Source organism: Numida meleagris, chromosome 6, assembly GCF_002078875.1.
Source record: "Numida meleagris isolate 19003 breed g44 Domestic line chromosome 6, NumMel1.0, whole genome shotgun sequence".
In the NCBI taxonomy this organism is placed as follows: Eukaryota; Metazoa; Chordata; class Aves; order Galliformes; family Numididae; genus Numida; species Numida meleagris.
The window spans coordinates 16,471,674-16,496,713 of record NC_034414.1 but is presented as its reverse complement, the minus strand read 5'-3'; the positions used below and the strand labels follow the sequence as shown (position 1 = coordinate 16,496,713).

The 25,040-nt window shown below is 44.9% G+C and overlaps 1 protein-coding gene across 10 annotated transcripts in view; it reads right to left on the bottom strand.

Moving 5' to 3' along the window:
• Positions 124-25,040, bottom strand: part of C6H11orf24 (chromosome 6 C11orf24 homolog) — an 89,460-nt gene continuing 64,543 nt past the window's right edge. For 3 of the 10 annotated variants that reach the window (XM_021401785.1, XM_021401786.1, XM_021401783.1), the window contains 3 exons: positions 5,688-5,940; positions 2,436-2,552; positions 124-1,905 (listed from right to left, as the gene is read on the bottom strand). In XM_021401785.1, the coding sequence (XP_021257460.1) occupies positions 779-1,905; positions 2,436-2,552; positions 5,688-5,844 (1,401 nt within the window). In that variant the 5' untranslated portion in view covers positions 5,845-5,940 and the 3' untranslated portion in view covers positions 124-778. The other 7 variants (XM_021401779.1, XM_021401780.1, XM_021401782.1 and 4 more) reach the window with 7 other exon arrangements.

Here is a 25,040-nt window from a genome sequence, read left to right as displayed (position 1 = left end):
GCACCTCCAGTGCAGCCTTCTAAGACCCTGTAGTTGGAACATTCAAGCAGAGCTCATTTGCATAAGCCCCAAAAGGCCACTTGTCTGCTGTTAAGCTGGCAAGGACAGGAATGAAAACAGAAATGCAACAAGATATGCCCTTCCAGGGCCCCATTTATTGAATGAATACAAAAATAAGATCATGTAAATGCAGAGGCACAGTAATCTGCTCCATGGTGAAAAGATATCTTGGGTTAGCAGTGAACAGTGTTTACAATGCCTTGTAAACAGACCTCTTAACAAGCAAGAAGCGTACCGAAACATGACATTGGATTAGAAGTTCCCTGTTGTGGCAATACTTCATACTTCTCATCTAGTGATGCCAGAGCATTTTGTAAAAGCTGAGAGCATCCTTTGCTTTGTTTCCAGGGAAGAGCACACGAAGCCAATGAAACACGATGAACTTGCACTCCAACAGTGTAAAAAGCACCATGTTATTTTCAGAGGATGTTGTCTTACCCCTTGATAGGTTAGCTTTGCAATGAAAAATAATGGCCAAAGCTATTGTGCATTACTGAAAAGTTTTAAGAATGATTATTCTTAAAGCAATCTCTTGCAGTTGAATAAAAAATATATTTTTTTTCTTAATACAGTACATGGCATTTCTCCTAAATTGCACCAGAAGTAACTTTGGAAGCACTTTCAGTTTGTGTTATAGGCGAATGGGAAAGACAAAGAAGTCGGGTACGTTTTCGACCTCCTTTCCAGCTCTCTTACCCGTTACTTTATCCCCACCTTTTCACATCTCTGAGTCCACATACATTCCATTGATCAGGTAATCCACTTGCGTATAATCCTTCTTTTTATAACTTTCATAAGCCTGCACAAGAAGAAGAACTATAACAGTTATGAAAAAAAATGTACCAAATAAAAGCACTGCAAGAAGCAAACTCTTATCCACCAAGTACTGAGTTAGAGGCTCAGCAGCGATGAGAAGATATTCACTGTTTGTGCCCTGAGTTTCTGCAATGCTCAGCGTTGCTGTTTCAGGTGCGTTTGCTGGAGCTGTGGTTGTATACTTAGTTGAAGCAATGTGAGATGTTGACTTTATTCCATGCTCAGTCATAGCTTCTGCTGTAGGGCCACTAGTTAAAATCATGGCATCCTTCGTGGAATCCTGAAAAGAAGATGATTCGATCAAGGATGTTGGGGCTCTACTTGTTTTTGGCAATGTTACAGTTGTTGGCTTCACAGAACGTGGACTCACAGAGGGGGTGAGTGCAGCAGAGGTCTCGGCACCCTGTGGTGGGGAGGTGGTTAATGGTGGGCTTGGTGTTGTCAGGCCAACTCCAACAGAAGTGACGTTACTGGAGCGGGAAGTGCTCGCTGGGTTAAACTGCTGTGTTTCACTCATTTGAGTACCTGCTTCAGAAGTGGCAGCAAGGGGAGAAGCTGAAGTGGGAGAAGGAGGCTGTACTGAGCCAAAGCTACTATTTCCTAAGTTTTCAGTGGTGATCGGAAGCTTGGTGATGTTGCTGGAAGTGGAAGCAGTAACATTAGCAGGAGTGGGAGAAAAGACAGTGGATGACATAGCTGTAGCCTGGAGACTTCCAGAGGCATCAGAGGCTTTTGTAGTTGTTTTAGAAGTTGTGGTGAGGACAGTCATATTTGTATGAGCTGATACGACTGTGGTAGTGCTGGCAGTCACTGTGGTGGTGGTACCATTACTTGCATTTGTTGTTGCTCCTGTATTTGTTGAGTCAGCAGCAAGCAAATGCCTCAAGTGTATACTGTAAGCCCGAGTGGCTGGAAAAAACAGGTTTTCTCTGTTGTGTTGTTTCATCTGTGCATTTACCATCCTCTCTTTTTCCTGTTGATAGCTTTGGTGGTGAAACAGGACAGTTTCCCTTTCCCCGAAGACAACTTCTTTAAAGAGAAAGAAACAATGAGTTCCCTAAAAATAAAACTCTGAAGCCCAAATCTGACCTCACTCACACATGCTCAAGGTGACTTTTGAGTGTTCTGTCTTGAAAGTGCAATGCTACTAAGGCTGCCCTGATTATACAAGCAGCCTGCAGCCTCTGGCACAAAAATCCTGGCAATTCCAGAAAAAAAAGAAAAAAGACAATGCCAAAACATTTTCCCTTTCTTTTAAAAAAATAAAAATACATCTGTTACATCTTCATTTTCTGAAGGACAGAGTGTGGAATGCAAACGGCCTGAATGAATCATGCCTTTAAAATGGAGAGGCCAATAAAAGTTACCCAGAGGCACATTATGCGCATATACCTGCCAGAGCTGTTACCAGACCAGTAAAACAATTCTTCTAGTTTACAGAATCATTATGCAGGTATTTCACAACCCATCTCCCCCTAGCTGAAAGCCAGTCGAGGTCTAAATTTAAAGGCAAAAGGATCAGAACCTGAATTTTGCAAGAGTTTGAAGCATGGCATTACCTCCCAGTAGATTTTTGATGTCTTGTTCTCCAGCATTCTGGCACATGCTTAGCCAGTCACACCGCAAGAGAACGCAGTGACTCTGGAAGGACACAGCCCAGTTGCACTGATGGTTACCTAAGAACAGCAGGAGACAGGTAATTGGTTACTAGTCCTGTTAAAACACACATAGAACCTTCAAAATCCTTCAGGCCAGAACAGACTTCACCTTAAGTCAGATTCTTCAAAACCTTGCCTAGATCCCATTTAAATGCTAGCATTCACCTAGATGTCTTAATGAAGTAAAAAAGGTGAGTTGCAGCTGAGATGACAACTACCACCCACAGGAGATGGCTCTCATCTCAGTGCTTGAAGTTACAAAGAAATGTATTCTTCATCTGCTGAGCCACAATACCATTGGCCAGGGAGGCATCACAGAAATTGCATTTGAGTCAGTCAAATCCCAACAAGTTAAATAAGCTCACTGAAGTCATCACAGAAGGAACTTCCCCTCCTGGCATCCCTTCTAACTCATAAGCTTGTCTGCATACATACAACCAAGCTCTGAAGAAGCTATGCGCATTCTCCAACCAGCACTGATAAAATCACGTCTCAAAACACTGTGCCCTGTCTGGGGCTCCTCAACATACAAAAACAGCATTGACATGCTGGTGAGAGTCCAGGGGAGGCAACTAGACAGCTGAGGGGCTGGAGCGCTTGATTTACAAGAGGGGCCTGAGAGGACTGGGTTTGTTCATTCTGAAGAAGAGAAGGCAAAGAAGAAATTCTCATTGCTGTCCCCAGCCATCTACTAGAAGGGAATGCCACCGATGAGCCAAATTCTTCTAGAGTGCACACAAGGAGAGGCAGCAGACAGTGAGTTCCAACATAGTAAATTCCATCTCAAGATGGAGGGAAAAAATGAATTTCCACCATAAAGGCAGCCAAATGCTGGGCTGGGAGCCAGTAAGCTTATATGCTCTTCATTAGGCCTTGAAGAGCCTGATCTAAGTTGGTTTGCTTCACGAGGGGTTCAGACCAGAGATCTTCAGCAGGTCTCTTCCGGACTTAGTTACACTGCGATTTCATGTTAATATCACCATACCATGCAGTTCATTTCAGGGATTGGGAAATATCATGCATTGTAACAAGCAACCACAGGAGAAGATAACAGAACACTCAGTTTGGGATGAATCATGTGTGCCCCCATCTGACCACCCATCAGCAGAATAAAGATAACTTGAAATACTGCTGCTACTGTACATTTATTTCTATGTTCTATTAGAAGCGTAAGAAAGGGCAAAGAACAAGCACACGTGGTACATATGGCTACACTTAAAGTTCTTACCTATAAGGAGAGTTACCCTCACTGAGGATATTAAGGATACGAGAAGCTCGAACTTCTCATAATAAAACATTTACACTATCACTGTTACCAGAAGAGTCTGTTGAAAATTTATGAACTTGAAGAAATCCCTGTATCTACAGCTGCAATCTGTTTTGACAGCCCTAAAAAAATAAGCAAAGAGGAATTTTACTGACTTGACAGATAAAACTTTAAGAAAGTCGATGAAATAATTCAAATCCTTAAAAAATAGTACTTAAACATTAACACTTAAAAAGCAAAAAAAAAAAAAAAGAGCTTCAACAACGTTACAGAACAGGATATACAGCAAAACCTTTCAAAAAACTGAAATCCACTCCTCAAAAAAGACACATTCGAATGTGCCACTTCCTAATCCCACCTTCTGTTCCTGTTCTGATAAGCCATGCTAGAAGAGAATCACAGACCATCTATGACTGTAAATAATGGCACTTCTTGCTTCTTGGGTAAACAAAAGCCATCACTGCACTTCGCATTAGCTACATATCTAAGTCAGTTCAAATCGGTTCAGAAAAGGATGGATGGGGTCAGCACTGTTACAGCACTCTGATTTCTGGTGCCATCAGAAACACATCCAGCTGCCCCTAGGACAACAAAGTACTCCTACAGAAGTGGACTGATGGGCGCTCCCCTCAACGAGAGCCTGGAGCTAGAAACCGAGGCTCCAGTTGACGTTTCTGATACAAGACTCTTGCCCAGAAGAGAAACCAGAAGAACAACAAAAGCTGAACAGAGCCCTTTTGAAAGGAAAGCAGGCAGGCAACAAATGTCAAGATCTTGCCATACAAAAGTGGTTTATTTCACTTCTAAACTTGCTGTTACTGGAAAGAAATCCCAGATGCTCAAAGGCAAGCAGAAGTCAAATGTACATATGTAATAGGAAAGCAGGGAGCAGGAATATTTGCTCTTGCAGACATACTGTATCTTCCCTTTATCTTCCTTAGACTCATGCAAGACAACCCAGAATGACAACCAGGTGACCCTGCTCTCTGACACAGGCTGTTCAGACACTGAGATTCCCAGCCCTGGACCAGCCACCACAGAAGCAGCTTGGGAAAGTGCTAGAGTGTGGCTTTGGATGCAAAAGGAACAGCACAACCTTACTTCCTTCCCAACGTGGGTTCACTTTGCTCATCAGGAATCGGGGAATCCTCAACTGGCAGATCCTTGCCAAGAGTTTGAAAACTCCAGACGTTAAAAGAAGACATCCTTATCATGTTCCTATCAACCTGGCTGTCAGACATTCATTTACCGTCTCATCTATACCACAGCACCGCTGACTCTTTGTAGGTGCTACAAGCTTTCACATGTGGCTAGGTAAGTTAGAGTCCTTAACAAAGACACCTCTGAAAGACTTGTTTAGAAGTTCAAGACCAGTTTAGAAGTTTAAAGACATCTCAGAGGTAGACACCAGAAGGCTCTCAGCTTCCCTGGTCCTGTTTAATTCTGTGCTTGATTGCAGGATAATTAACAACTCATTTCTTCTAAGAGGGAAAAAAAACCCACACGAATACCAGTGAGCGAAGACTACTCATTCCAATGCAGCTGCCTACTCCATAGCCCTGTTCACTCGCACATATCTGGCAGCATGGAATAATCATCCTCCAAGTCAAGTGACCTAACACCATTTGCACGCTACTAGCACATATTAAGTGCACATGAATGTTGTTTCTTATGAAAGCTAGAAAGGCCATAGGAAATGATTGTTCTGGATTCAATTTAACCAAAGCTGTCAGAAATTATTTAGAACTACACAAAGAAGCCATACTTGTAAATGCCTGTAAACAACTGGAGTTATATAAAAAAAATATTGTTATAAGGGGAGCAGAAGAGACCTTTAAGGAAGAGAAAACCCAGCTGGAATTTCTGCTTAAGGACAAGAACCTTACCTGAAGCAGCTGGGCCTTTACAAGCCTGCCTGCATTGCTTTTCAGTTGTCAGCCTGCTTATTCGCACTACATGCACCCCTCTGGCTTTCAGGACAGAAAATCTGTTTTCACATATGCAGAAGGAAATCAGTAGGAAGAATACAATGGCAGTCCACATCTTCAGGGTTGGCCTTGCAGGGAGGCTTCTCTTTCCAGGAGTCTGCAGCACAGGAGAATGCTTTCTTATATCACCTTCAGATCCACTGCAGTATCCCTACAACAAAAGAAAAAAGAAAGAAAGATTGATTTATATGAAAAGGTTGCACTTGAAGTGTTTTACTAAACACATTCCTATCAGTAGGAATGAAAAAAAAAGCACAACAGGCAAGTAGGTATCATTGCACAGCATGCTGGTAATATAGGGATCTACAGTTCTTGCATATACTCAGAACCCAGCCCTGCCTTAATGCTAAGTCAATCACAACCAAGCATCAGGATTGGTTCGCTCCTGCTTTGATTTTCCTGCTTATTGTCAAAATTGTTGACTGAAAACAAGCAAGAGCCAATAATTCATATTATAAGATACACCAGCTGTTATAGAAGGAGATTCACACGCATTGCAAGGCTTCCTTTCCCCACACAAAGCAACTAACAGGCAATGCCTCTTCTTTGTTACCAATGCACACAAGAGAATTTTGTCCCAGCAGATGGGATCTCACCCTTGCAGTCCCTGGAGTAGCTCCCATTGACTTCAGAGCAGATCATCAGCTTCTATCTGGACTCATCAGTTGTTTTCATTTATTTTTTTCCAAGTTTTATATGAACAGCCTGAGCCAGACTAAATGTTGGCCTCTTCCCTAAGTAGCTTTTAAAGGCAACTCTCTTTCTCAACCCTGAAGCAAGCTTTAGTCCTCATCTCGCAGTTATGAAAAGACGTCATGTTTCAAAAAGTGTTGAGATGTAACTTCACCTGATGTCTCAGGTATATATGCCTACTGCATTTGAAGACACAAACAGATCACAGCACAGAGAATGAGCTGCATGTGCGAAAGGTATAAATAGCAAAGCAAAAAGCATCCAACAGCCATCAGCACCAGCCTACAATCTTGATTCCACTACACATGCAAGGTTTGCCTTGAGCTGTGAACTCCAGCCACATTTGTGGATTTAAGAATTTGCATTAGAGCCCCCCTTCCAACAAAGAAAGCCCATGATAATATTTATTACTAATTCCAGATTGTGACATTTTGATGCCTTAATGAAATTTTCCAAGTTTTCTCCTTACTCTACTTTCCAAAGCCCTGAACAGAGTAATAGGGGTTTAGACTCAAAACTACCCTGCCTGGAAAAGGGTGAAACATCAGCTATTCCAGATTGTGCTGGGCTGCCAATACGTCAAAGGTAGGAACAAATCCTGACTGTAAATTGCAGTGCATTGAATTCAGCATCTCTACTCCCCTTGTAAGTTCTGTAAGGAAGTGCCATGTGCTTCCCAGTGGCACCCTTCCCGCTTACCTTATTTATCCTAGTTATGAAGAACTTTTTTCTAAGTAGATTTCTCACTCTAGACAGAAGTTCATGCCTGGATCGCCCCACCTGGCAACTGGAAGCATTTCAAGCCCTGGAAGGGAACAGTGGCTCACCAGCTCCATCTAGTTCCACCAGCCCAGTTCTAGTGAGGGGCAAGTTGTACAATGCACAACCACAGCCCTGTGCAACAATCAAGGTGTTCAGGTCACTGTTTGTCAGCTTGCCACCTTACACAGAAATAGTTGCAGGGCTTTTGCTGGTTTGGGGTTTTTTTTTTTTGTCTGTTTCAAGTTCACAGGTCACCAGCAGAGATTCAGCAAGCACTACCTGGCTCACAGAAAAAGCAAAAACAGATCATAAAAAGTAAGCTTTATATTTTAAAGAGAGTCCTGCTTATGTTTGCAGTACCCTCTCAAGGTCCTCAAGGCTCTTCTTACCTTGATAAGAAGGCTTACAAGAAATTATATTTTAAAGCTTTAAAAATGTCAGCAGGAAAGAGTTGGTTCTGGAATAATATATGCATTTACTCCTCTGTTCAGTCTAGAGAAGAAGAGGCTCAAGGGTGATCTTATCGCTCTCTACAATGACCTAAAAGGAGGTTGCAGTGAGGTGGGGTCAGCATCTTCTCCCAGATAACAGCGACAGGATGAGAAGGAATAGCCTCAAGTTGCACTGAGGGAGGTTCAGGTTGGATATTAGGAAACATTTCTTCTCAGAAAGAGTGGTGATGCGCTGGCACAGCCTGCCCAGAAAGATGGTGGAGTCACTGTCCCTGGAGGTGTTCAAGAACCATGGAGATGTGGTACTAAGAGACATGGTGAGGATGGGTTGGTGGTCAGACTTGGTGATCTTCGTGGTCATTTCCAACCTTAATGATTCTGTGATTCTAAACATGGCTGGCGCCCAGCAGTTATTGGACCCGATGACCAAAATGCTCTGGGAGAGCTCCGATCCCAGCACTAACAGGGAATTAAGAATAGATAGTACGGACATATTTACAAGACACACACGCAAGTGATCAGGAGGCGGTAAATATGGGTGGTGTGGTGGCAAGACTACAGACAGATTAACCAAGCCTTCACACAATCCCATACATCCATAGCAAGAGTCACAATTACTCACAGACCGCTCTTTCCAACTTAGCCCCAGCCTTTTATAATTACAAGCAATAGGCTTTATTTCTCCCTTCCCCTCGTGCTTCTAACCCTTCCCATATGGTTCCATTTGTACTCTGACTCCAAGAAACTCCACTGAGCATTCACCCCACACAGCTACATCCCAGAAGAATATTTGCTAAAGCTTCCCCTCCCTATCCTGTTGCTCCCCCTGAAGAAACCATCCTGTACTTTAGTCAGAAACAACAAAAAAAATCAATACTAGCACTATCAGAAGCAATTTTGAGAAATTGGGGCACAATTCATTCTTTGAGCACTACCTTCTCCATATGTAAAGCATCCCCCAAGGAAATTAGAAGTCAAACCAAACCACAAAAGACAGCGAAGGAATAAAATCTGAGAAAAAAAATAACAACTACACTATGAGAAGTGTCAAATTTACTTTTACCATCTGTGGCTACAAATCTACAGGGAACAAGCATGCTCGAAAACCAGAATAACTTTGAGTCAACAACTGAATGACTGATGGCTTTGCAGTGTACACAGACATCCAGAGGGCACTGCCTGCTGTGTTTCAGAAGTGTTCCTCCAGTCTTGCCGATTTCCCTGAACTCAAGCAAAGGAATCCACTGGGGGGGCGGGGGAGGAGGAATAAATAAAATCAAAGTGTTATTTCAAACAACATCCATTTGGGTAGGGTGATGTTGCAAGAGCAGCCCCTGGAATATGAACCCTTGGCTCCATGCCCTCCTGGTCAGCCTTTTGCTCTTGGTTAAGCAGCTGTAAGGTATGCGCACTGCCTGAACATAGCATGGCAAAAGGAGTGAGGTAGAACCAGGCCAATACATGCAAGGAGGGAGAGTGTTAGAGATCACAGGTGCAAAGTGAGCAAACAAAGCAAGTCATTTAGGGCAGCACGTGCTCCTTTGAGCTGTCAGAGTCAGCACATACTGCTCCAAAACTCAAGCTAACAAGTGAGCGTGGACTAGGCATGAAATAAGGTCAGAGAGCTGCAAATAAATCATCTTTTGTTCCCCTGAAGCATCTCTGCCTGTTTCTGACAGAAGGTGCAAAGAAACTTTGAGGTTTAGCACAGTTTCAGGTAGGAAGGCGCACAGCAGGTGGCGTATAGCACAGAACCACTCCAAAGGAATCCCAAGAAAAGGACATGGCACACAGCTGCAGGTACCATGGTCTCTTTTTTTCACTGCAAGAAAGGTGTCCAGGCAGTTCATGCTCCCATGGGCCAGGCCAGAGCAGAAAGGAACTCAGCAAGGCTCCTCATGCTACAGGGAAATAAAGTGAGGACACAGTACAGGATCCTGATGTCCTCAGAACAACAACACAGAGAAAACAAGGGTGGAATGCACTCTATAAACAACGAGGCTACTTCTCCCATTAAGCTGGAAAGACATAAGGCCTGGTTTCACCTTGCCATTGCTGCTAAATATTTTGTGTTATGTCAGCTATCAGAACAAGTGTATATTTCACCCTTTAGAAAACAGAATTAAACCAGGCTTTGCTAAGGAAAGACATGCACATATTGTCCTGCGAATTGAGGCCAGAACACAGGAGGCAAAGAATCTGTGCTGCAATCTTGAGAAGCATTTGGCTTTCCAAGCTTGTCCCTGAAGTGGCACACATGGACAGGTCTGGGAACAGAAGGGGCAGCACCCAAGCAAACAAGGCAGATTTCTGAATCACAGTTGCATCAGTGGGTGAGAGGGAGAGAGGAGGATAATGGCAAGGAACTACTTATCCCAGCAAGAAAGCTTTACTTTGGTCATGATTCATATCTACAACAGTGTGTCACATATCAGGTTGAAGATGTGCAAGAACACCACTTTGTTACTTTGCTAGAGGAAAAAAAAATAGCTGCCCTTTAGATTGTTTTCTAATGATTTTAACTACATTATGTAAAGAACTTGCCCCAGAGCAAGTAAATATTGAAGGGCAAGTTCAACATCCCCATTAAAATGACCTCCCCAGCATCTCCCACTGAGCCACTACCCACGGCCAGCTGAGCACAGCCAGAGGAACTTGCATCATTCTCTGAACAACAGCCTCGAAACCATTAAATTCCCTTAGCTCCTGAGGAGAGTTAATGACAAATTACACAGCTGTTTCTACAAAATGTCCCCTGCTACAAACAACAAAGGACAAACTGATCAGATGTTGTGAAGCAGGCAGTGCTGTGGATTACAGGGCAGAGAACATATTGCTGATGACTGGGTAGGAGGTCATAGAAGGGTTTGGGTTGGAAGGGGCCTTAAAGACCATCTGGTTCCAATCCCCGGCTGTGGGCAGGGCTACCCCCACCAGATCAGGCTGCCCAGGGCCCCATCCAACCCAGCCCTGAACCCAGGGATGGACACCCACAACCTCTCTGGGCAACCAGGTCCCTGGTCTGAGCTCAATTCCTTTATTTCCAAGACATTTACACACTGTGAAGTAGCCTACTTCCTTAGAAAAGCCAGGCTACTGCGGTCAAGTGTCCATTTGCTGTTCTAATGCAGACTCTCCGTAACCCCACCACTTTGAGTATTAACAAAATGCTCCACTGGGAGGATGACTGAAGTGGGATGTGCAGAGTTCTTGTACTCTCAGAGGGAATCTTGAAGGAAGAGGCACCTAGAAGTTGGCCATGGACATGCCAGCCAGGCTAGGCTGCTGTCTGACAAGCTGCATCTGATAACCACTGGGGGACGATGTGCCCAGCAGGGCATTCAAGGCTTCTGCTGGCGTCAAGCACTCTGCACCACCCAGAGTGGCTCACAAACTTTCTAGTAGCTCACCACAAGGAGAGAGATGTAGAAAATGAGTGGGTTTTATACAAGCATTGCCTAGAATGTTTAACAGCATTGAATCATTACATTCACGGAAGTAATTTCCACAAAAATGTTTTTGGGAAAACATCTCCCCGTTCCTTGCAGGGAGTCAGACCCTTCCACAAAGAGAAGCACCATCTGCTGCTACACCAGGACACAAGCTGCATGTGCTCTGAAATAAGATGCCGGTGCAAGCCTGGAAGAACGTCATTTATATTCCTACTCCTATCACGCAGCTTCTTCAGAGTGTAACAGCACACAGCTGGCCATGCGTTATGGAAGAGCTGGCATACTCTTCCGCATCAGCAGGCACTCCTCAGTGCAGCATGTAGAATGGAACACAGCATTAGATGGACATCAGTGCAGTCTGCTGCTGCATCTGCTGAGGTTTCTCCCTATTTATGTCCACAAAAAAGGCAAAACCAATCCTACAAAGCCAGAGTCCACAAAGACTCCACCATGCTAGATTCTTAGGGACAGCCTCTGGCGAGGCTGCTTGAGCTGCTGCAAGCTCTGAAGCCCGCTGAGGAAATGGTGATCTTCAAAAGAAGTTTGCAGCTGCTGCAGCAAGTATGTGGCCAGCTGCCACTTATGACTCCCTGCAAGAAAATCCATCCTGCTGCTTGTAAATGGCCAAACAGCTAACACGATCAGAACTTTCAAAATACTCTGCGTAATTGGAACAAACACTTCAAAGACTCTTCAAAAGGCGGTGGGAGCTCCAAGTTTGGCAGAGAAGCTCTGGGATCACACGGAGCCTTGGCTGACACACACACACATTCCCCATGTAGAAAGCACTTCAGACTCCACACTGACCAACGTATGACACATGAAACAGGGCCAAGGCTACGCTCTGCAAAGCTCTCTGGTAACAGCAACAGGGAGAAGCAGAAGGTTGGCCTAGATGATGCCCAGAGGTCCCTTCCAACCCTCTCGTGCTCCAGCAAGAAGAACGGGAAGCCATTTCCATGCAACAGATGGACTAATTGCAGGATCTGAATGGCAGACTTCATTCCCACAGATGACATGCTATAACCTTTGGACTCCAGATTTTCAGCAACTCGCTCAATCTTCCCTACCCTACAGAGAACGCAGAGAGGAAGGAGGTTTTAGCAGTTAGAGCCCATGTCTGGCAGCTGACAAAACCAGAGCTCAGGTTCTTTCTCCACCTCCAGCTTCCTGTGGGAGTGATGCAGTGCTACCAAATCACGATTTGTGGCAGATAAAGCAGCAGTGGGTTTTGTGGTTGGCTTTGTTTTGGTTAGTTTTGTTTTGAATGCTTATCAGCTTTATCCATCTCCTACGTCACAGAGCGCCTCAGCTCCCACCTGCCCTCCCCACTTCCCTCACTGAACATGAGGCAGTTTGCACAGTTCTTAACTGATGAGGACAGCCCACGCTAGCACTACTGAGCCTTCACGCCTATCACACATCAAGCCTTGCCTCTGACAAAAACAAATGTTGAAGTCTAGAATACAAGAAGCCCTCCCATTGCCACCCGCTGTCCTTCCTCACCCATGTTCACCCCCATGTTCTGTACTTCAGATGGTGAGAACTACTACTCAACAGGGCTTCTCCTGTGAAAAATGACTGGACAGCTGTTTCATTTGTGAAAATGTGGCTTGTTTCGCAGTACGTGAAACTATCCTATTTTCGTATGAAGAGAAGTGAACTGCCAAAGGGTAACTGTATAAAGCTGGGAACAGACAATAAACCTGTCAACACAAATTCTTCCAAGCAATGAAAAAGTGCAGTACAGCAGAACTGCAACCTTGCCTGTTCTGACCCACACCCAAGGAAGATAACAAATGTTTGGGTTCACTGTTGTCTCACAGGAATAGATCACACGCAGGGCATTTGACACCACATGCTCCTAATTAAACAGCTTTCAGCAGTTACCCCCAGCGGAACCACCCCAATAAGCCCCCACTCAAACAGAAAAGCTCAGTCCCGAACACAAGGTTCTGCAGATTAAGCCTGTGCATGACTTTGAGAAGGACTAAGCAAAGAAGCGACAGTACCCTACACTACAAAAGCATTAGGCAACACCATGGAGAGCTCAGAAATGGAGAAGGAAGTTCTCCTTTCCCGTGCAGTCATTGCATTAGGATCTTTTGCTCAGCTCTAAAAGGTGGGATTAAGGAGAGCATTGTTGGATCTCTCTTTTCTCTAAGGATGCAGGATCTTTGTGTAAATTCTTGAAATACAGAAAATTAAAGTCACAAGATACCTGCCTCCACTGTAAGTCACCACCAAAAGCAAAACAACTAAAGAACTCCTATAATCTAGAAGTCTTTTTCTTTTTTTCTTCCCTTTTTAAGCTAGGAAACTCTTGTTAAAAAACAAAGGTAGCTTTAATACAGAAGAGCTGCCAGGTGAGATGCAGCAAAAAGACATTCCAGCTTATCACATGCCAATAAAATCCCAAAATATTATCACCATACATACGTTAGCACAAATCAGAAGATTATTTCCAAAATCTTCAAGCCAGGGAGGCATTTACAGTAACAACAAAAGAAAGTTGCTGGCCACAGGCCTCCCTGCTTTGTGATTTTGATAACTTGAAGGACATGGAAATCAGCAGGTAGGTGGGGAAGATTAGCAAAGTCTATTTTTCTAAACAAAAGGAAATTCAAATGCAATAGCAGCTCTCCTAGTCCTTGCTGGCCTTTCTATGGTAGGTTCCTCATAGCCAATAAGACTTCTGTAAGCCATACACCAAGCTAAACTTAAACCCAGCAGTCATTAGAACATACAAGAAAATATTCTTCCCTCTCCTTACTCTCACTGATTTCTGCAGCTGCCAAGGCAGAGCAGCCAACCAGCAGAGGTTAACAACTACTGCAAACATCACTTTGACTTTGTACTAAAGGCACAGAAGCGCAAAGTTGCATTACTCCTGTAACATGGCTTTCATGCTCCGTATGGGGTCCAAATACGGATTTTTTTGCAGCACTCTCACATGCCTCCATCCTTACCTCAGTCTCAATTTTTACCCACTCGTACAGCAACAGAAAATAAAGATTTGTGTTTCCAAAACTTTTTCCCCCCCCATCTATATTAGTTGATCAAATAAGACACTACCTTCACTTCCAAGTTTTGCCAACATCCCTCTCAGGGGTACTCACCCTTTCATCTATTTGTTTTCCCAAAGCAGAAATCTCTGAGTTAAGTCCTCTCTCAACTTGTATCACCTGGACTGGAAACTATAGCAAGAGCTTAGTCCTACTCCTCCAGAGGTTGTGAACTAAAAGCAGCCAGCAGATTGAACTCCTTAAAGAGTCATGGCCATTGATTTTACGCCAAAGGTATTCTGATCCTGTAACAAGGGGAACACTGGACTAGAAATACCAAAAGAACAACAAGAATGGCCCACTCTGGTCAGCATACACTAATTATCTGAGTCAAGAGACTGTCTGAGGTAGGCTGCCCAAGCATGGACAACAAAAACAGAGGTAAGGACAAACCTGTGAAAGTCACACTACAAGAATCTGTAATTCCAAAGTTTACATTTTTACAAACAAAAACCAGCCCTGAGGTCAGCATGTAGACCAAGGTCAAACTCCACACCACAGAGAGGCAGACTGAATGCTGAAGCACCTCTTTAAAAGATGCACTTTGGCCTTTCACAGAAATCTGCCTTTAGATTTACATGGCAGAAGCCAACAGAGCAAATCCCAACCTACCAAGGATGAAGTCCTATTAAACCTATCACGGTACCAGACAAAGGTGCATTTATTTCAACGTCAAATAGACAGGATATGCTCCACTTTACTGTTTACACTCAGTTCTAACATCTTTGCTCATTCAGTGTCTTCACCTTAACCTTGTTATCAGGGTGGCAACATAGGTAAGGAAATACATAAACACAGTAAATCTACCTGTGGGCTCCGCGTTCTCTCTTCCATGTCATCTAATAAAATAGTAAGACAACTTTGTGTATGAATTTTATTTCCAAATTCTCTCCTACATCCAGTCATCCTTTACAAAGATGAATCACTGCTATAGGGCTGTAACGCAGGATTTCCTGTGTTCATTGGATGGCACTCCGTGTTCATTGGATATGTTCAGCGGTAGCAATTGTAAACGTGAATGCTTGAGTACACTGTAGGATATACCTAATGAATCACAATTGTGGAGCATGTACTTCAAAGCTAGGAGGAACCTCTGATTTCAATACTTTTCTTCAAATCGATGGATTTACTCCAAGACAAGTAATAAACTAAGAGCTCGTTTAACAGAAGGGTTTGCAGTCCTCAGTCAGCTCCCAGGGCACCGTTTGCCCACTCCAGTTTGCGTTACATCTGCTTCCAGTTCCAGAGGGGTCAAAGACCAAACGTAGAACATACAGAGCAGAAAGAACGACATACAGCACCAAGACCTACAGCAGCAAGGAGGAGGAAGAACAGCCTCCCTCCCACCAGCACTTGGTTTCCATTTTATTCCAAAACTCTCATTCAGATATTCCTTATGAAGATGGGTCATCAATTCAGGAAAGACACTTCTGTTACAGCTAAATATTCACTGAACAGACTCCACTGTGACCTGCTCAGGCGCAGCTGTAAGCATGCATGCTTTGAGTGCAACATGGTATATACTTAATAAGTACTGTATACAAGGGTCTTCTACCACAAGTGGAAGTACTGACCCTTTTTAAGGGCAAATTTTCAAAGCAGCAGCCACAGAAACACAAATCCAGCTTCCAGATGTAACAAGATTTCTGACGTCAAGAAATCTCCGTACAACTAACAGAAGAAAGAGTGGGAATCTACAAATACATCCGATCCAGTCAAAAGCTGCTCTCTAAAATAGAAATTAACTCAGTGCCATGCAACCCTACTTCCAGCTGGCAGCAAAGCCATCTGTTACAGATCCACGCAGGCAATGCGCTCCTTTAAAATTCAAGCAGCAAGTAACCCTAAAGAAAGTTATCAGCCGTTTCCATACCAGCTACCTGCCTTCAGCACCAGTTCTTCAAACACACAAAGCATTTGTTTAACTTAATGCATGAGAGTAAGTCTAGCAGAGCCAACGGAACTTGTGACCTACATAAAATGAAGTCACACAGCGGCTCGCAGGCTTGTGATGTTGCACTTCCATATCAATATGCATGCTGCTTAACTGCAGAAGAATATTTTGTTCCTCTAAAGAAAACTCAAGTCAACATTTTCTCCTTCATCAGGGACAAAGCTGCTTGCACTTTAACACAGCAGGCACCACTGCCTCCCCTCCTTGTCCTACAAAGCTGCCCAAGGGTATGGATCAATGTGCCACCCTGCTAACAACTCGGCATAAACCATGCTAGACAAGTTCTCCTGGGTTCACTGCCCAAAATACACTCACCTGAGACACATATACCCCAGACACTGGCAAAAGCGTGCTTTCAGCCACAGCACATGCCTACTCCAGCAGTCTGGCATCTCAGAGATGGTCACCACAGCCAGAATACACAGATCTTGCCGTATCTACATGGCAAAGACAAATTGTAGGTCTCTCGTTACAAGCACTGTCATAGACCAGAACAACAAAGATGAAAATCAACGCCAAAAGTAATTACATCTGGCTTCAAGGCTTCAGGAAGAGTTAGCACAGCTTTTGTAACAGGAAATTGTCTCTCATATCTAAGAAATCTTCGAAGCTATTCATTACATGTGAACTAAAAAAGTTTAAAATGTTACAAAGGAGAAAGGACAGGGAAGCACACTGCTCCTTTATTAAGCTTCTTCAGGTCAAAGAATGACAGAAACACAGATGAAGAGTCAGAGAAGCTACTGAGAGATCCTCGAGACAACATCATTTTTCTAGATCAGCTGAGACACTGTTTCAGAACAGAAAAAAAAGGACATGATAACCTAAGAGAAGAGTGAGGAAAGAAAAGTCCTGGATCAGCACCACTGAGAAAAGTATTAAAAAAAAAGTTTACAGCAATACTTTGTTTGTTAAGTTAGCAATTAGACCAGAAACCAGAAGACTGCTAGCAGAGATCTAGGGAAGAAATGGGGATGCTCTTTGCTCCGATGCAGGGAATTTTAACTTATCATTGGAAATTCCTCAACAATCAGAAAGCCTCATCCTCTGTTTGCTAAATAAGCCCCCCTCCTGTTTGTTGTTGGGTGAGAAATTAGAGAGTTTTTCCATGGCGTTTTCCAATAGGCTCTCAGGTTCCTATGTTGACTTGAAACAAAGTCCAGATGCTACCCTGTCAGAGAAGGGAGGCGTGTAACTATGCCAGCAAAAAAAGGAGCAGATAATGTAAATGTTTTCCAGACACAGCTTTACTGAAACACATACAGAAAGGTCATCTTCGTAACACAGGTCAGCTCACAACCAACACGGCATCAGTTCGAAAGAGCACAGGGGAGGTGGGATGGATTGGTCATCCCTTATCTCATGGGGTGGAGCAGGAGCAGGGAAGAGAAGGTGGAGCAGGGAAGGCCGAATAGCATGCCTATAGCTGTAAGGGGAACTGGTCACAGTTCCCACTCCTAAAGGACTTGTTTCACTGCAGTTTCAGATTTGTCTAGATGGAGTGGGAATAAAACAAACCATACCGAGGGTAGAAACTATACAAACACTTCTAACTGTGACTTGCTGTCGAGAGTTCTCAGGCCTTTAGCAGAAGCAAAAGACAGTAAAAGCCCGCGTACAGTAAGGACTACAGCAGAAAGCACAAGAAAAAAAAAAAAAGAAGTGTAAAATATGATTGATGCAACCACTCCCCTGAGACTGTCAAAGCATTTTCCCAAAGAAATGGTAGAGCACAGAGGTTTATCCTGCTATTTAATACAGAGAAGCCAAACAAAGAAAGATAGAGAAGACGACTCAGCTAAAGAACATGCTTAATCCTATTAAAATTAATGAGATTTCAGCCTGGTCTTCACATACAAGTTGTATTCGGAGTTTAAGAAAGTGGATTTAAAGCCAGATTTATTTAAAGCAGTGCAAATCCTCCCCATGCCCAAGAAATATAAATCTAATACAAATATACACACACAATTTAATGAGAACATTCATCCATTTCACCAAATTGTTCTTCTCTAACCTCTATCATTATTATTTAAAGCAAATTTTAAACCCTTGGACCTTCTCTGTCTGAAGTATGTGCTGAAGATCTACTGCCCAAGCAGTTCTCCACGCTGAGCAACATCTTCCCGGTGCTTCAGGAAGGCAATCCCAATGCCTTCCTTCCCCAGTTCATCCTCTCTACTAGTGCAAGGATGCATCTCCCATATACCAAGCCAGGCAAATGTTCCCAGTTATGCTTTGCACCATACAGCAATCTATCTAAAGGACTCAGCAAGGCTTGTCACGCTGATGACTCACTCCAGTGAGCATCCACCTTGCAGGCAGAGAAGAGGGTTATCCTTAGAAGAAGCAGTAATGGCTGTGAAGAGGGCACAGAGAAGAAGAAATATAGCATTTGTACACAGATATCCTCCCTGTCAAGGTGACCCAACAGTCCCACCTGGTGACACTCAGCAGCAGCTGTGTCAGTGCAGCAACACCTCCATTTCTCAGTGCCAAAATTCAAAACCAGATCACAGAGGCAAACCCCACAAGAACAGAGAAAAACAAAGCCACCACAGGTAGCGGAAGGCTGCCAGGACTTCTGGCACCTACCCTGACTGACATTCAAAATGGACTGGAGGAGGCCTCATCACAGGGATACCCAGAGTAACACCAGAGCAGAGCCATCATCTTCCACCCCCACAGGAGGGACTCCACTGGAAGAAGACAGCACTTGACCCAGGAGGGGATACCCTGTCGCAGGCACAACAGGACACACCTGTGAGGCAGCATTCTTGGAGTGCCAGCAGCCAAGAGCTGGAGGAGCTGTGAGTGACATTTCCTAAGCACTGAGCTAGCTTCTGCCAGCACTCATTTCCAGCATCGCTACCATGCCCGTGGTGCCAGCAGCATCCCTACACCCCAGCTGTCAAACTCACAAGCTTCACCGATTCCTCCAAATCTCATTCACAGAACAGGAATGGTAACCTCAGTCCAAAGCAACAGGACTGATAGGAAGAAAGAAAGCATGAAATGCTTGTTAATTCCATGCAGTCCAGAACAGGCTCGAGGAATATCACACAGTTAACCTTGGAGGACTTCTTGGCTTTCCAGCCAACAAGCCCAGCAGCCCTTTGGGAGCCATCCTCGATCTGAAACTGCAGGGTATCAGTAGCAGGGTGGCTATCATGAAGGGTTACACCTGCAGAATGAGCTGGGACCTCTCCAAGCTAAGAACACACAGTCTGGCTTCCAGCGCAGCACAAGCCACGGAACTCCATCCAGCAATCACTGTGCAGAACAGGGGTTCTCTCACCTACCACAGAAATGAACTTTGTGCCAGGTACCTGTTAACGGGATGAACATCCCCTCCAAAAAGTCACCTGGTCTTGATAGAAGCCCTTCAAAGGTCAGGCAGTCAGCTGGCAAGGGCTGCCAATGCTCTGTACAGCAGCTGTAGTAACTTGCCGCAAGCTGAAGATCTACTGCTTCCTCCTTCAGCTTTCCCATTGCATAATCGCTCTCAGTGTTAGGAGTTTGTACCAAACCTCAAGTAACAGCTCAAGGGGAAGGATGAATTAAAACAGCGCATTGGCTGAACATGCTCATGTGTGGGGTCCAGCCATGACAGCACACGTCCAACCCAGCAGCAGGTCAGAGCAGAAGGGCTGGAGTGTGCCTGTGCAGGGAACACCAAAGACTTAACACTATGCACAGCACTGCTCCAAGCCCGCAACACACCTGCTCCTCCAGTGTGCGAGCACACAGCAGGTAACAGGTTCATTCCTCCTACTTCCACGCTCCCCATCATTTCTCACTTTAAACACACTGGCATGAACTCTTGCTGGGTTTGCTTTCTGGTATTTTCCATTTATGAAACTGGTTGAAGTGTGAATGACGCTACACAGAACGTGTTCGCTTAATGCTACACACCAGAGCACAGGGAGATGGCAGCGGGACCAAATACTAAAAATAGTTTCCTACGGGCCTACCAGAGACCAAGGGAGGCAAAAACCTACTCCCAAACCAATCCATTCTTCAGAGATTCGTGAGGCAGTTCTGGACATTTCCTGCACACACCGCTTAAAACAAACATCTCTAACGTGCCTGCAACATCTTCCCCTGAAAACTTCATCACCCACCACAGAAGAAGAAAGCTATTACATTTAAAGGGGCACTTGCCCAATAATCCAGGATACACAGTGAGAGATTTTTAAATACATTATCAGGCCTTCAGCATAGACAGTTTTCATCACTGAAGCTTGAAATTTTGCTCTCAAATTAACTTTTATCGCCTTTGAAAAGTCTGCACCAGGAGACTTTGGAAGGCTGAGGCTGTGGGTTGCACAGAGGTTCCAAGTAGAATTTCATTAGCAGATAACCAGATGCAAAGTCTGCTTTCCAGCAGATGGTTTTACAAATCCAGCAGGGAATTTACAACCAGAACAAGAACCAAAGATGCCTGCAACGACAAGTTAAGGGGCACATAGTCCAAACCTCTTCCCCAGGAAAATACAAAAAGGATCTGTGCATATAAATGTATATGATGTATTTCAACAAGAACCAAGCAGGTGTGCAAACAGTGCAAGTGCACTGATTGACTATAGACTTGAAAGCTAATAAATAAGGAGAGATCCCTTCTAAACCACCCATTACACTGTGATGGACTGCACTAATATCCATAATAATATATTAAATAATAATTATTAATTAAAATTAAATTATTAATTAAAATAAATTAAAATAAATTAAAATATTAAAAATATTAATTAAAAATTTAATATATTAAATAATAGCAGATAATTATGGTGAATGAATGAGATTAATACAGAAATAACACGTGCTTTTGAGAGAGACACTGCATCAACACACATCTTATAGCCCCGCTGCCAACCACCCACAAGCCTCTGAGATCTAAAGGGCACAGGGTGCTCGCTATCAGGGAGTTCACCTGGCTCAGCAAGGCCGCAGGTTAGCTCAGGCAGGGAGGGTCGGTGTTTCCGTGGTGCACCTTCGATAAGCAGACAAGTAACTCAGCTGGTTCGGAAACAGAGCTGCTGCATGACCAAGGGACTGGGTCAGCCAACGTATGGGCACCCACCAACCCTACACAAAAAGACACCGAGACAGGTTTAGTCTTGACCAATCCTACAAGACAAAGTTTGGGAGACAGCAGAGAGCAGCTAGGGGATGCCCAGACCTCAGCCCCTAGGATGCTGCACTGGGAGCTCAGTGCCTTCCACCTGCACCACGGCATTGCCCAGGGGACAGATAAGCCTGCTGAGAACCTTCCTCTAAGGTATGAGGAGATAAAAGTTTCCACTGCAACACCAAAGTGGAACACCGCCTACAAAGGTGATCTCAGTTCCACAAAGCCCACGTTATTTATTCAGACAGGACGCGTCTGGTGGGCGCATCTCTCCAACCTCATGCAAGTGCCATCGCCACCGCAGGTCGGAGATGGTCTATGGGTCAACCGGAGGAACCGCTGGGTAGCGCTTGGGAGCGACACAGGACGAAGAGAGGTTACCAAGAAAGCACCGCCGCTCCCGAGCTCCTCCAGAACACAGTTAGGTCTGTGCGCGAGGTCCCAGCGCACCAACCCGTGGCAGCAGCCCGCTCCCCGAACGCAGGGGCCGGAGGTCGCTCCCAGCCCTCCACTAAAGCAGGGCCGCATCTCCCGCGACCACCCCAGCAGCTCCCCGCTCCGCACGCGCGTCGCGTTACCTCCAGCCCCGCACGACGAGCCACCCAACACCGGCCCTCCCCAGCTGTCCCACTGCCGCCCGCGGTTCGCTCCGCCAGGCCCAGGAACCCGGCACCGGACCGGAAGAGACGCTTACCCCGGCGGAGGCGGCCGCATACCCGGCGCCAGCGCGGCCCCCGCGGGGAAGGACCACGGCCCCGCACCGCTGCGCCCCGCCACATGCCTCGGCCGCACCCCGCCCCACTACCGCATCTGCTCCCGCCCCTCTTCTCTTCCCATTGGCCCGCCGGCACGCAGCCCCGCCCCCTCTCGCTCTGACCACGCCCCCTTCCTTTTCGCCACGCCCCCTCCGGCCGCGGCGGGGAGGAGCCTCCGGGTGCGCAGGCGGAGCGGCTCACCCCGGAAACAACGAGGGGAGAGAGCCACGCGCCTGCGGAAGTGATGGTGGCAGGGGGTGTGGCGGGTGGCAGGTGGCTGCCAGCGCCCGGCACGGGCGGTTTGGTGCTGAGTGTAGGAGAAGTGGCTAGGTTACTCGTCCGCAGATTTCTGCAATTACTTCTAAATGCAAGAGCTAAATGCTGCTCAGGCTAGCAGCTCCGTGTAACCCACAGCTGTGAGCAGCACACATACTCTGCTGTAATCCGGGTATAGGGAAAGCTGATTAACACTGAAACAAAGGGCATAAGTCAGTGCCTTGATGGTTGTTTTGCCATTTTTAGGCTGCTCTGGTGTGTATTAGGGCAAACCCTAGCAGCAGCAGCAGAGCTGTGCACTGCAGCGTGCCTGTGCATGCACAGATACGTATATAAGCAGTGTGTGAGCAGCGCTGCAGCGTGCAGCCGGCACCAGGACGTGGCATGAGCAGAACTTATCTCTAAGCTATAGTTGCTCGATTTAGAGCAAGCACGCTGTCTCCCTCCTGCATTCAGCCCCTTCAGGTTGTTTTCAGATTGCAGTGCCTTCAAAAAGTGGTGCAGGGGATAGCATTGTGTACAGTCCATATTGCAGTGTGCTTTGTACAGTGTTTGTGACATTGATCAGCTGAAGAAGGAGCCTTTGCTACCTCAGATCATATTAGGATTTCAGCTGCTAATTGCCGTAAGTGAAACTGATGCTGAAATCATTCACACGTTCTGATGTAATTTTAGAACACATTTTCTTTTATAAGTGAGCAACAAGGAGAAGGAGTTGATACCCTTATCCATCAGATAACTAAAACCAGACAAAATGCAGAGCTGATTAGCGCTCCACATTAAGGACTCAATTTAAAGCATGTCTGCCTGCATCTATTGTGTACAGCCAGATTATTCCATCTTCCATGTAAGATACTGACATATACTGAAAAATTCCTTCCCCTCCTTTCCAGGGAAGGAGGAAGGAAGGAAGAAGCTCAGCTATCCAGGAGAATTAGAAGAGACAGCTGAAACTGGGGGGAAGGACTGTGCGCTGTAGAACATATTATCTGACAGGACCAAGCACAATGATGGGGCGAAAGCAGGACAGCTCATAGCCTCTAGGGTTGGTGTAGTGGGGAACAAGAACATTTCTCAAAGAAATGGTCTCAGAGGAAAAAAAAAAAAAGCATACGGAGAAGCCCAGATGTGGAATAGGAAAATACAGGTACTAAAGAAAAGCAAACAAAGAGAATGTCGTATCATGAGCGTGCCCCTGCTCACCCTGCGATGCACAGGGCATGTTTGCTGCTCAGGCTGTTTCCTCTGAGGATCCCAGAGGACATCGTTTTGAAAGGTGTTTAAAGATCTTTGCAACTCTATGTGCCCCTTGTGAAAAGCTGGGGTGCTAAGACATGCTGGCAATAACAAGTTTTCACAGAATATAAATGAGGGCTAAGCCACTCCTGATTTTTCTGTTGGTTTGTATTTATTACAGGTTGTCAGGAGAGCAGAGATTATGGGATGCAATGAAATGCTATCAGAGGGGATTGGGCTAGAGGTGCAGGAAGGAAGACTTTAGGATCTTAGTTTAAGCAGACGTGGCTCCAATACAGTCAAGTAATATCCCAGACATTAACCCATTCAGGGTTGTGCACTGACTGAGCTAGCGAACAAAGGGCAGTTCCGTGTTTAAGAAATAAAAATATTCTTTTTTTTTTTTTTTCAGAACAGATGGTGATTGGGATCAGGAATGTTTGCTTTTCTGAATTACTCAAATAAACTTATCCAGGTGAGACAATACAAAAAATAGTCATGCATTACTTATTACATCTAAGAAGAGGTAGAATTACGTCCCTTCAAACGTGTGGAAGATTAAACCTGCCTGCCGTATGCTATGGCCCTTTTAGTGCAGTGCTGAGGCAGACCCATGGTCTGCAGGGGAAGAGCTGTCCCTTAGGGGCATGAGGACCACCCCTCCAACAATGTGTGTGGTATGTAAAAGCACTTGTGCCAGAGTTTAACCTGTTGTGGGCCATATTCCCTTCTGGTGTAACTCCAGTCAAATTAATCCAAGAACTTATTTAGCCTGCTATCATTTTTTATTTTTTTCCTCATAACTATGTTTGCACAGAGGACGTGCCTCTGCCAACTCTCAGGCAGCAATTAGGGAAGAGTCTGGATAGAACTGTTGACAATATGTTTGCAGAGTCCTAAATACCATTGAATATAATCTGTAAATATTTACACTTGGAGGAAGAGATTTGCTCTTTGCATAGTTTTCATGTTGGCATCTGCTGGGCTGAATAAATGACTAATGAAAATCACATTGTGAGTGGGGGGGAAAAAAGCCCATACTGATGCTTTGGAGTTCCTTTCTGATGTTGCATCTTGCACTGCCCTGATTTCAGTCCCACCAAATTGTGAGTCTTGCCAGCTCTTGCAACTGAGTCTTTTCAGAACCTTCTGGCTTCCTCAATCAAGAGGAATGAGAATCTTGACTATCATTTTAAAGTGGATTTGGTGTTTGCAGGGAAATGTGAAAATACGTAACAAGTATCCCTACAGGTGAAAATGCAGATAAGCAAATTGCAATTTCAGTGAGCTAACCCCCTCCTATCCGAGCACAGGGGTTTCCATCCGCTGCAAGCAGTCCCCTAAAAGTCAAATTCCATAATTAAAATTCCAAATGCTCTTCATAAGCTTGTTTTAAAGCCAAGATTCTCATGTAGTGCCATGTTTGTAGCAATGTTAACCTAATTAAAGAATTGGTCACAGTGACAGAGCGTCAAAAT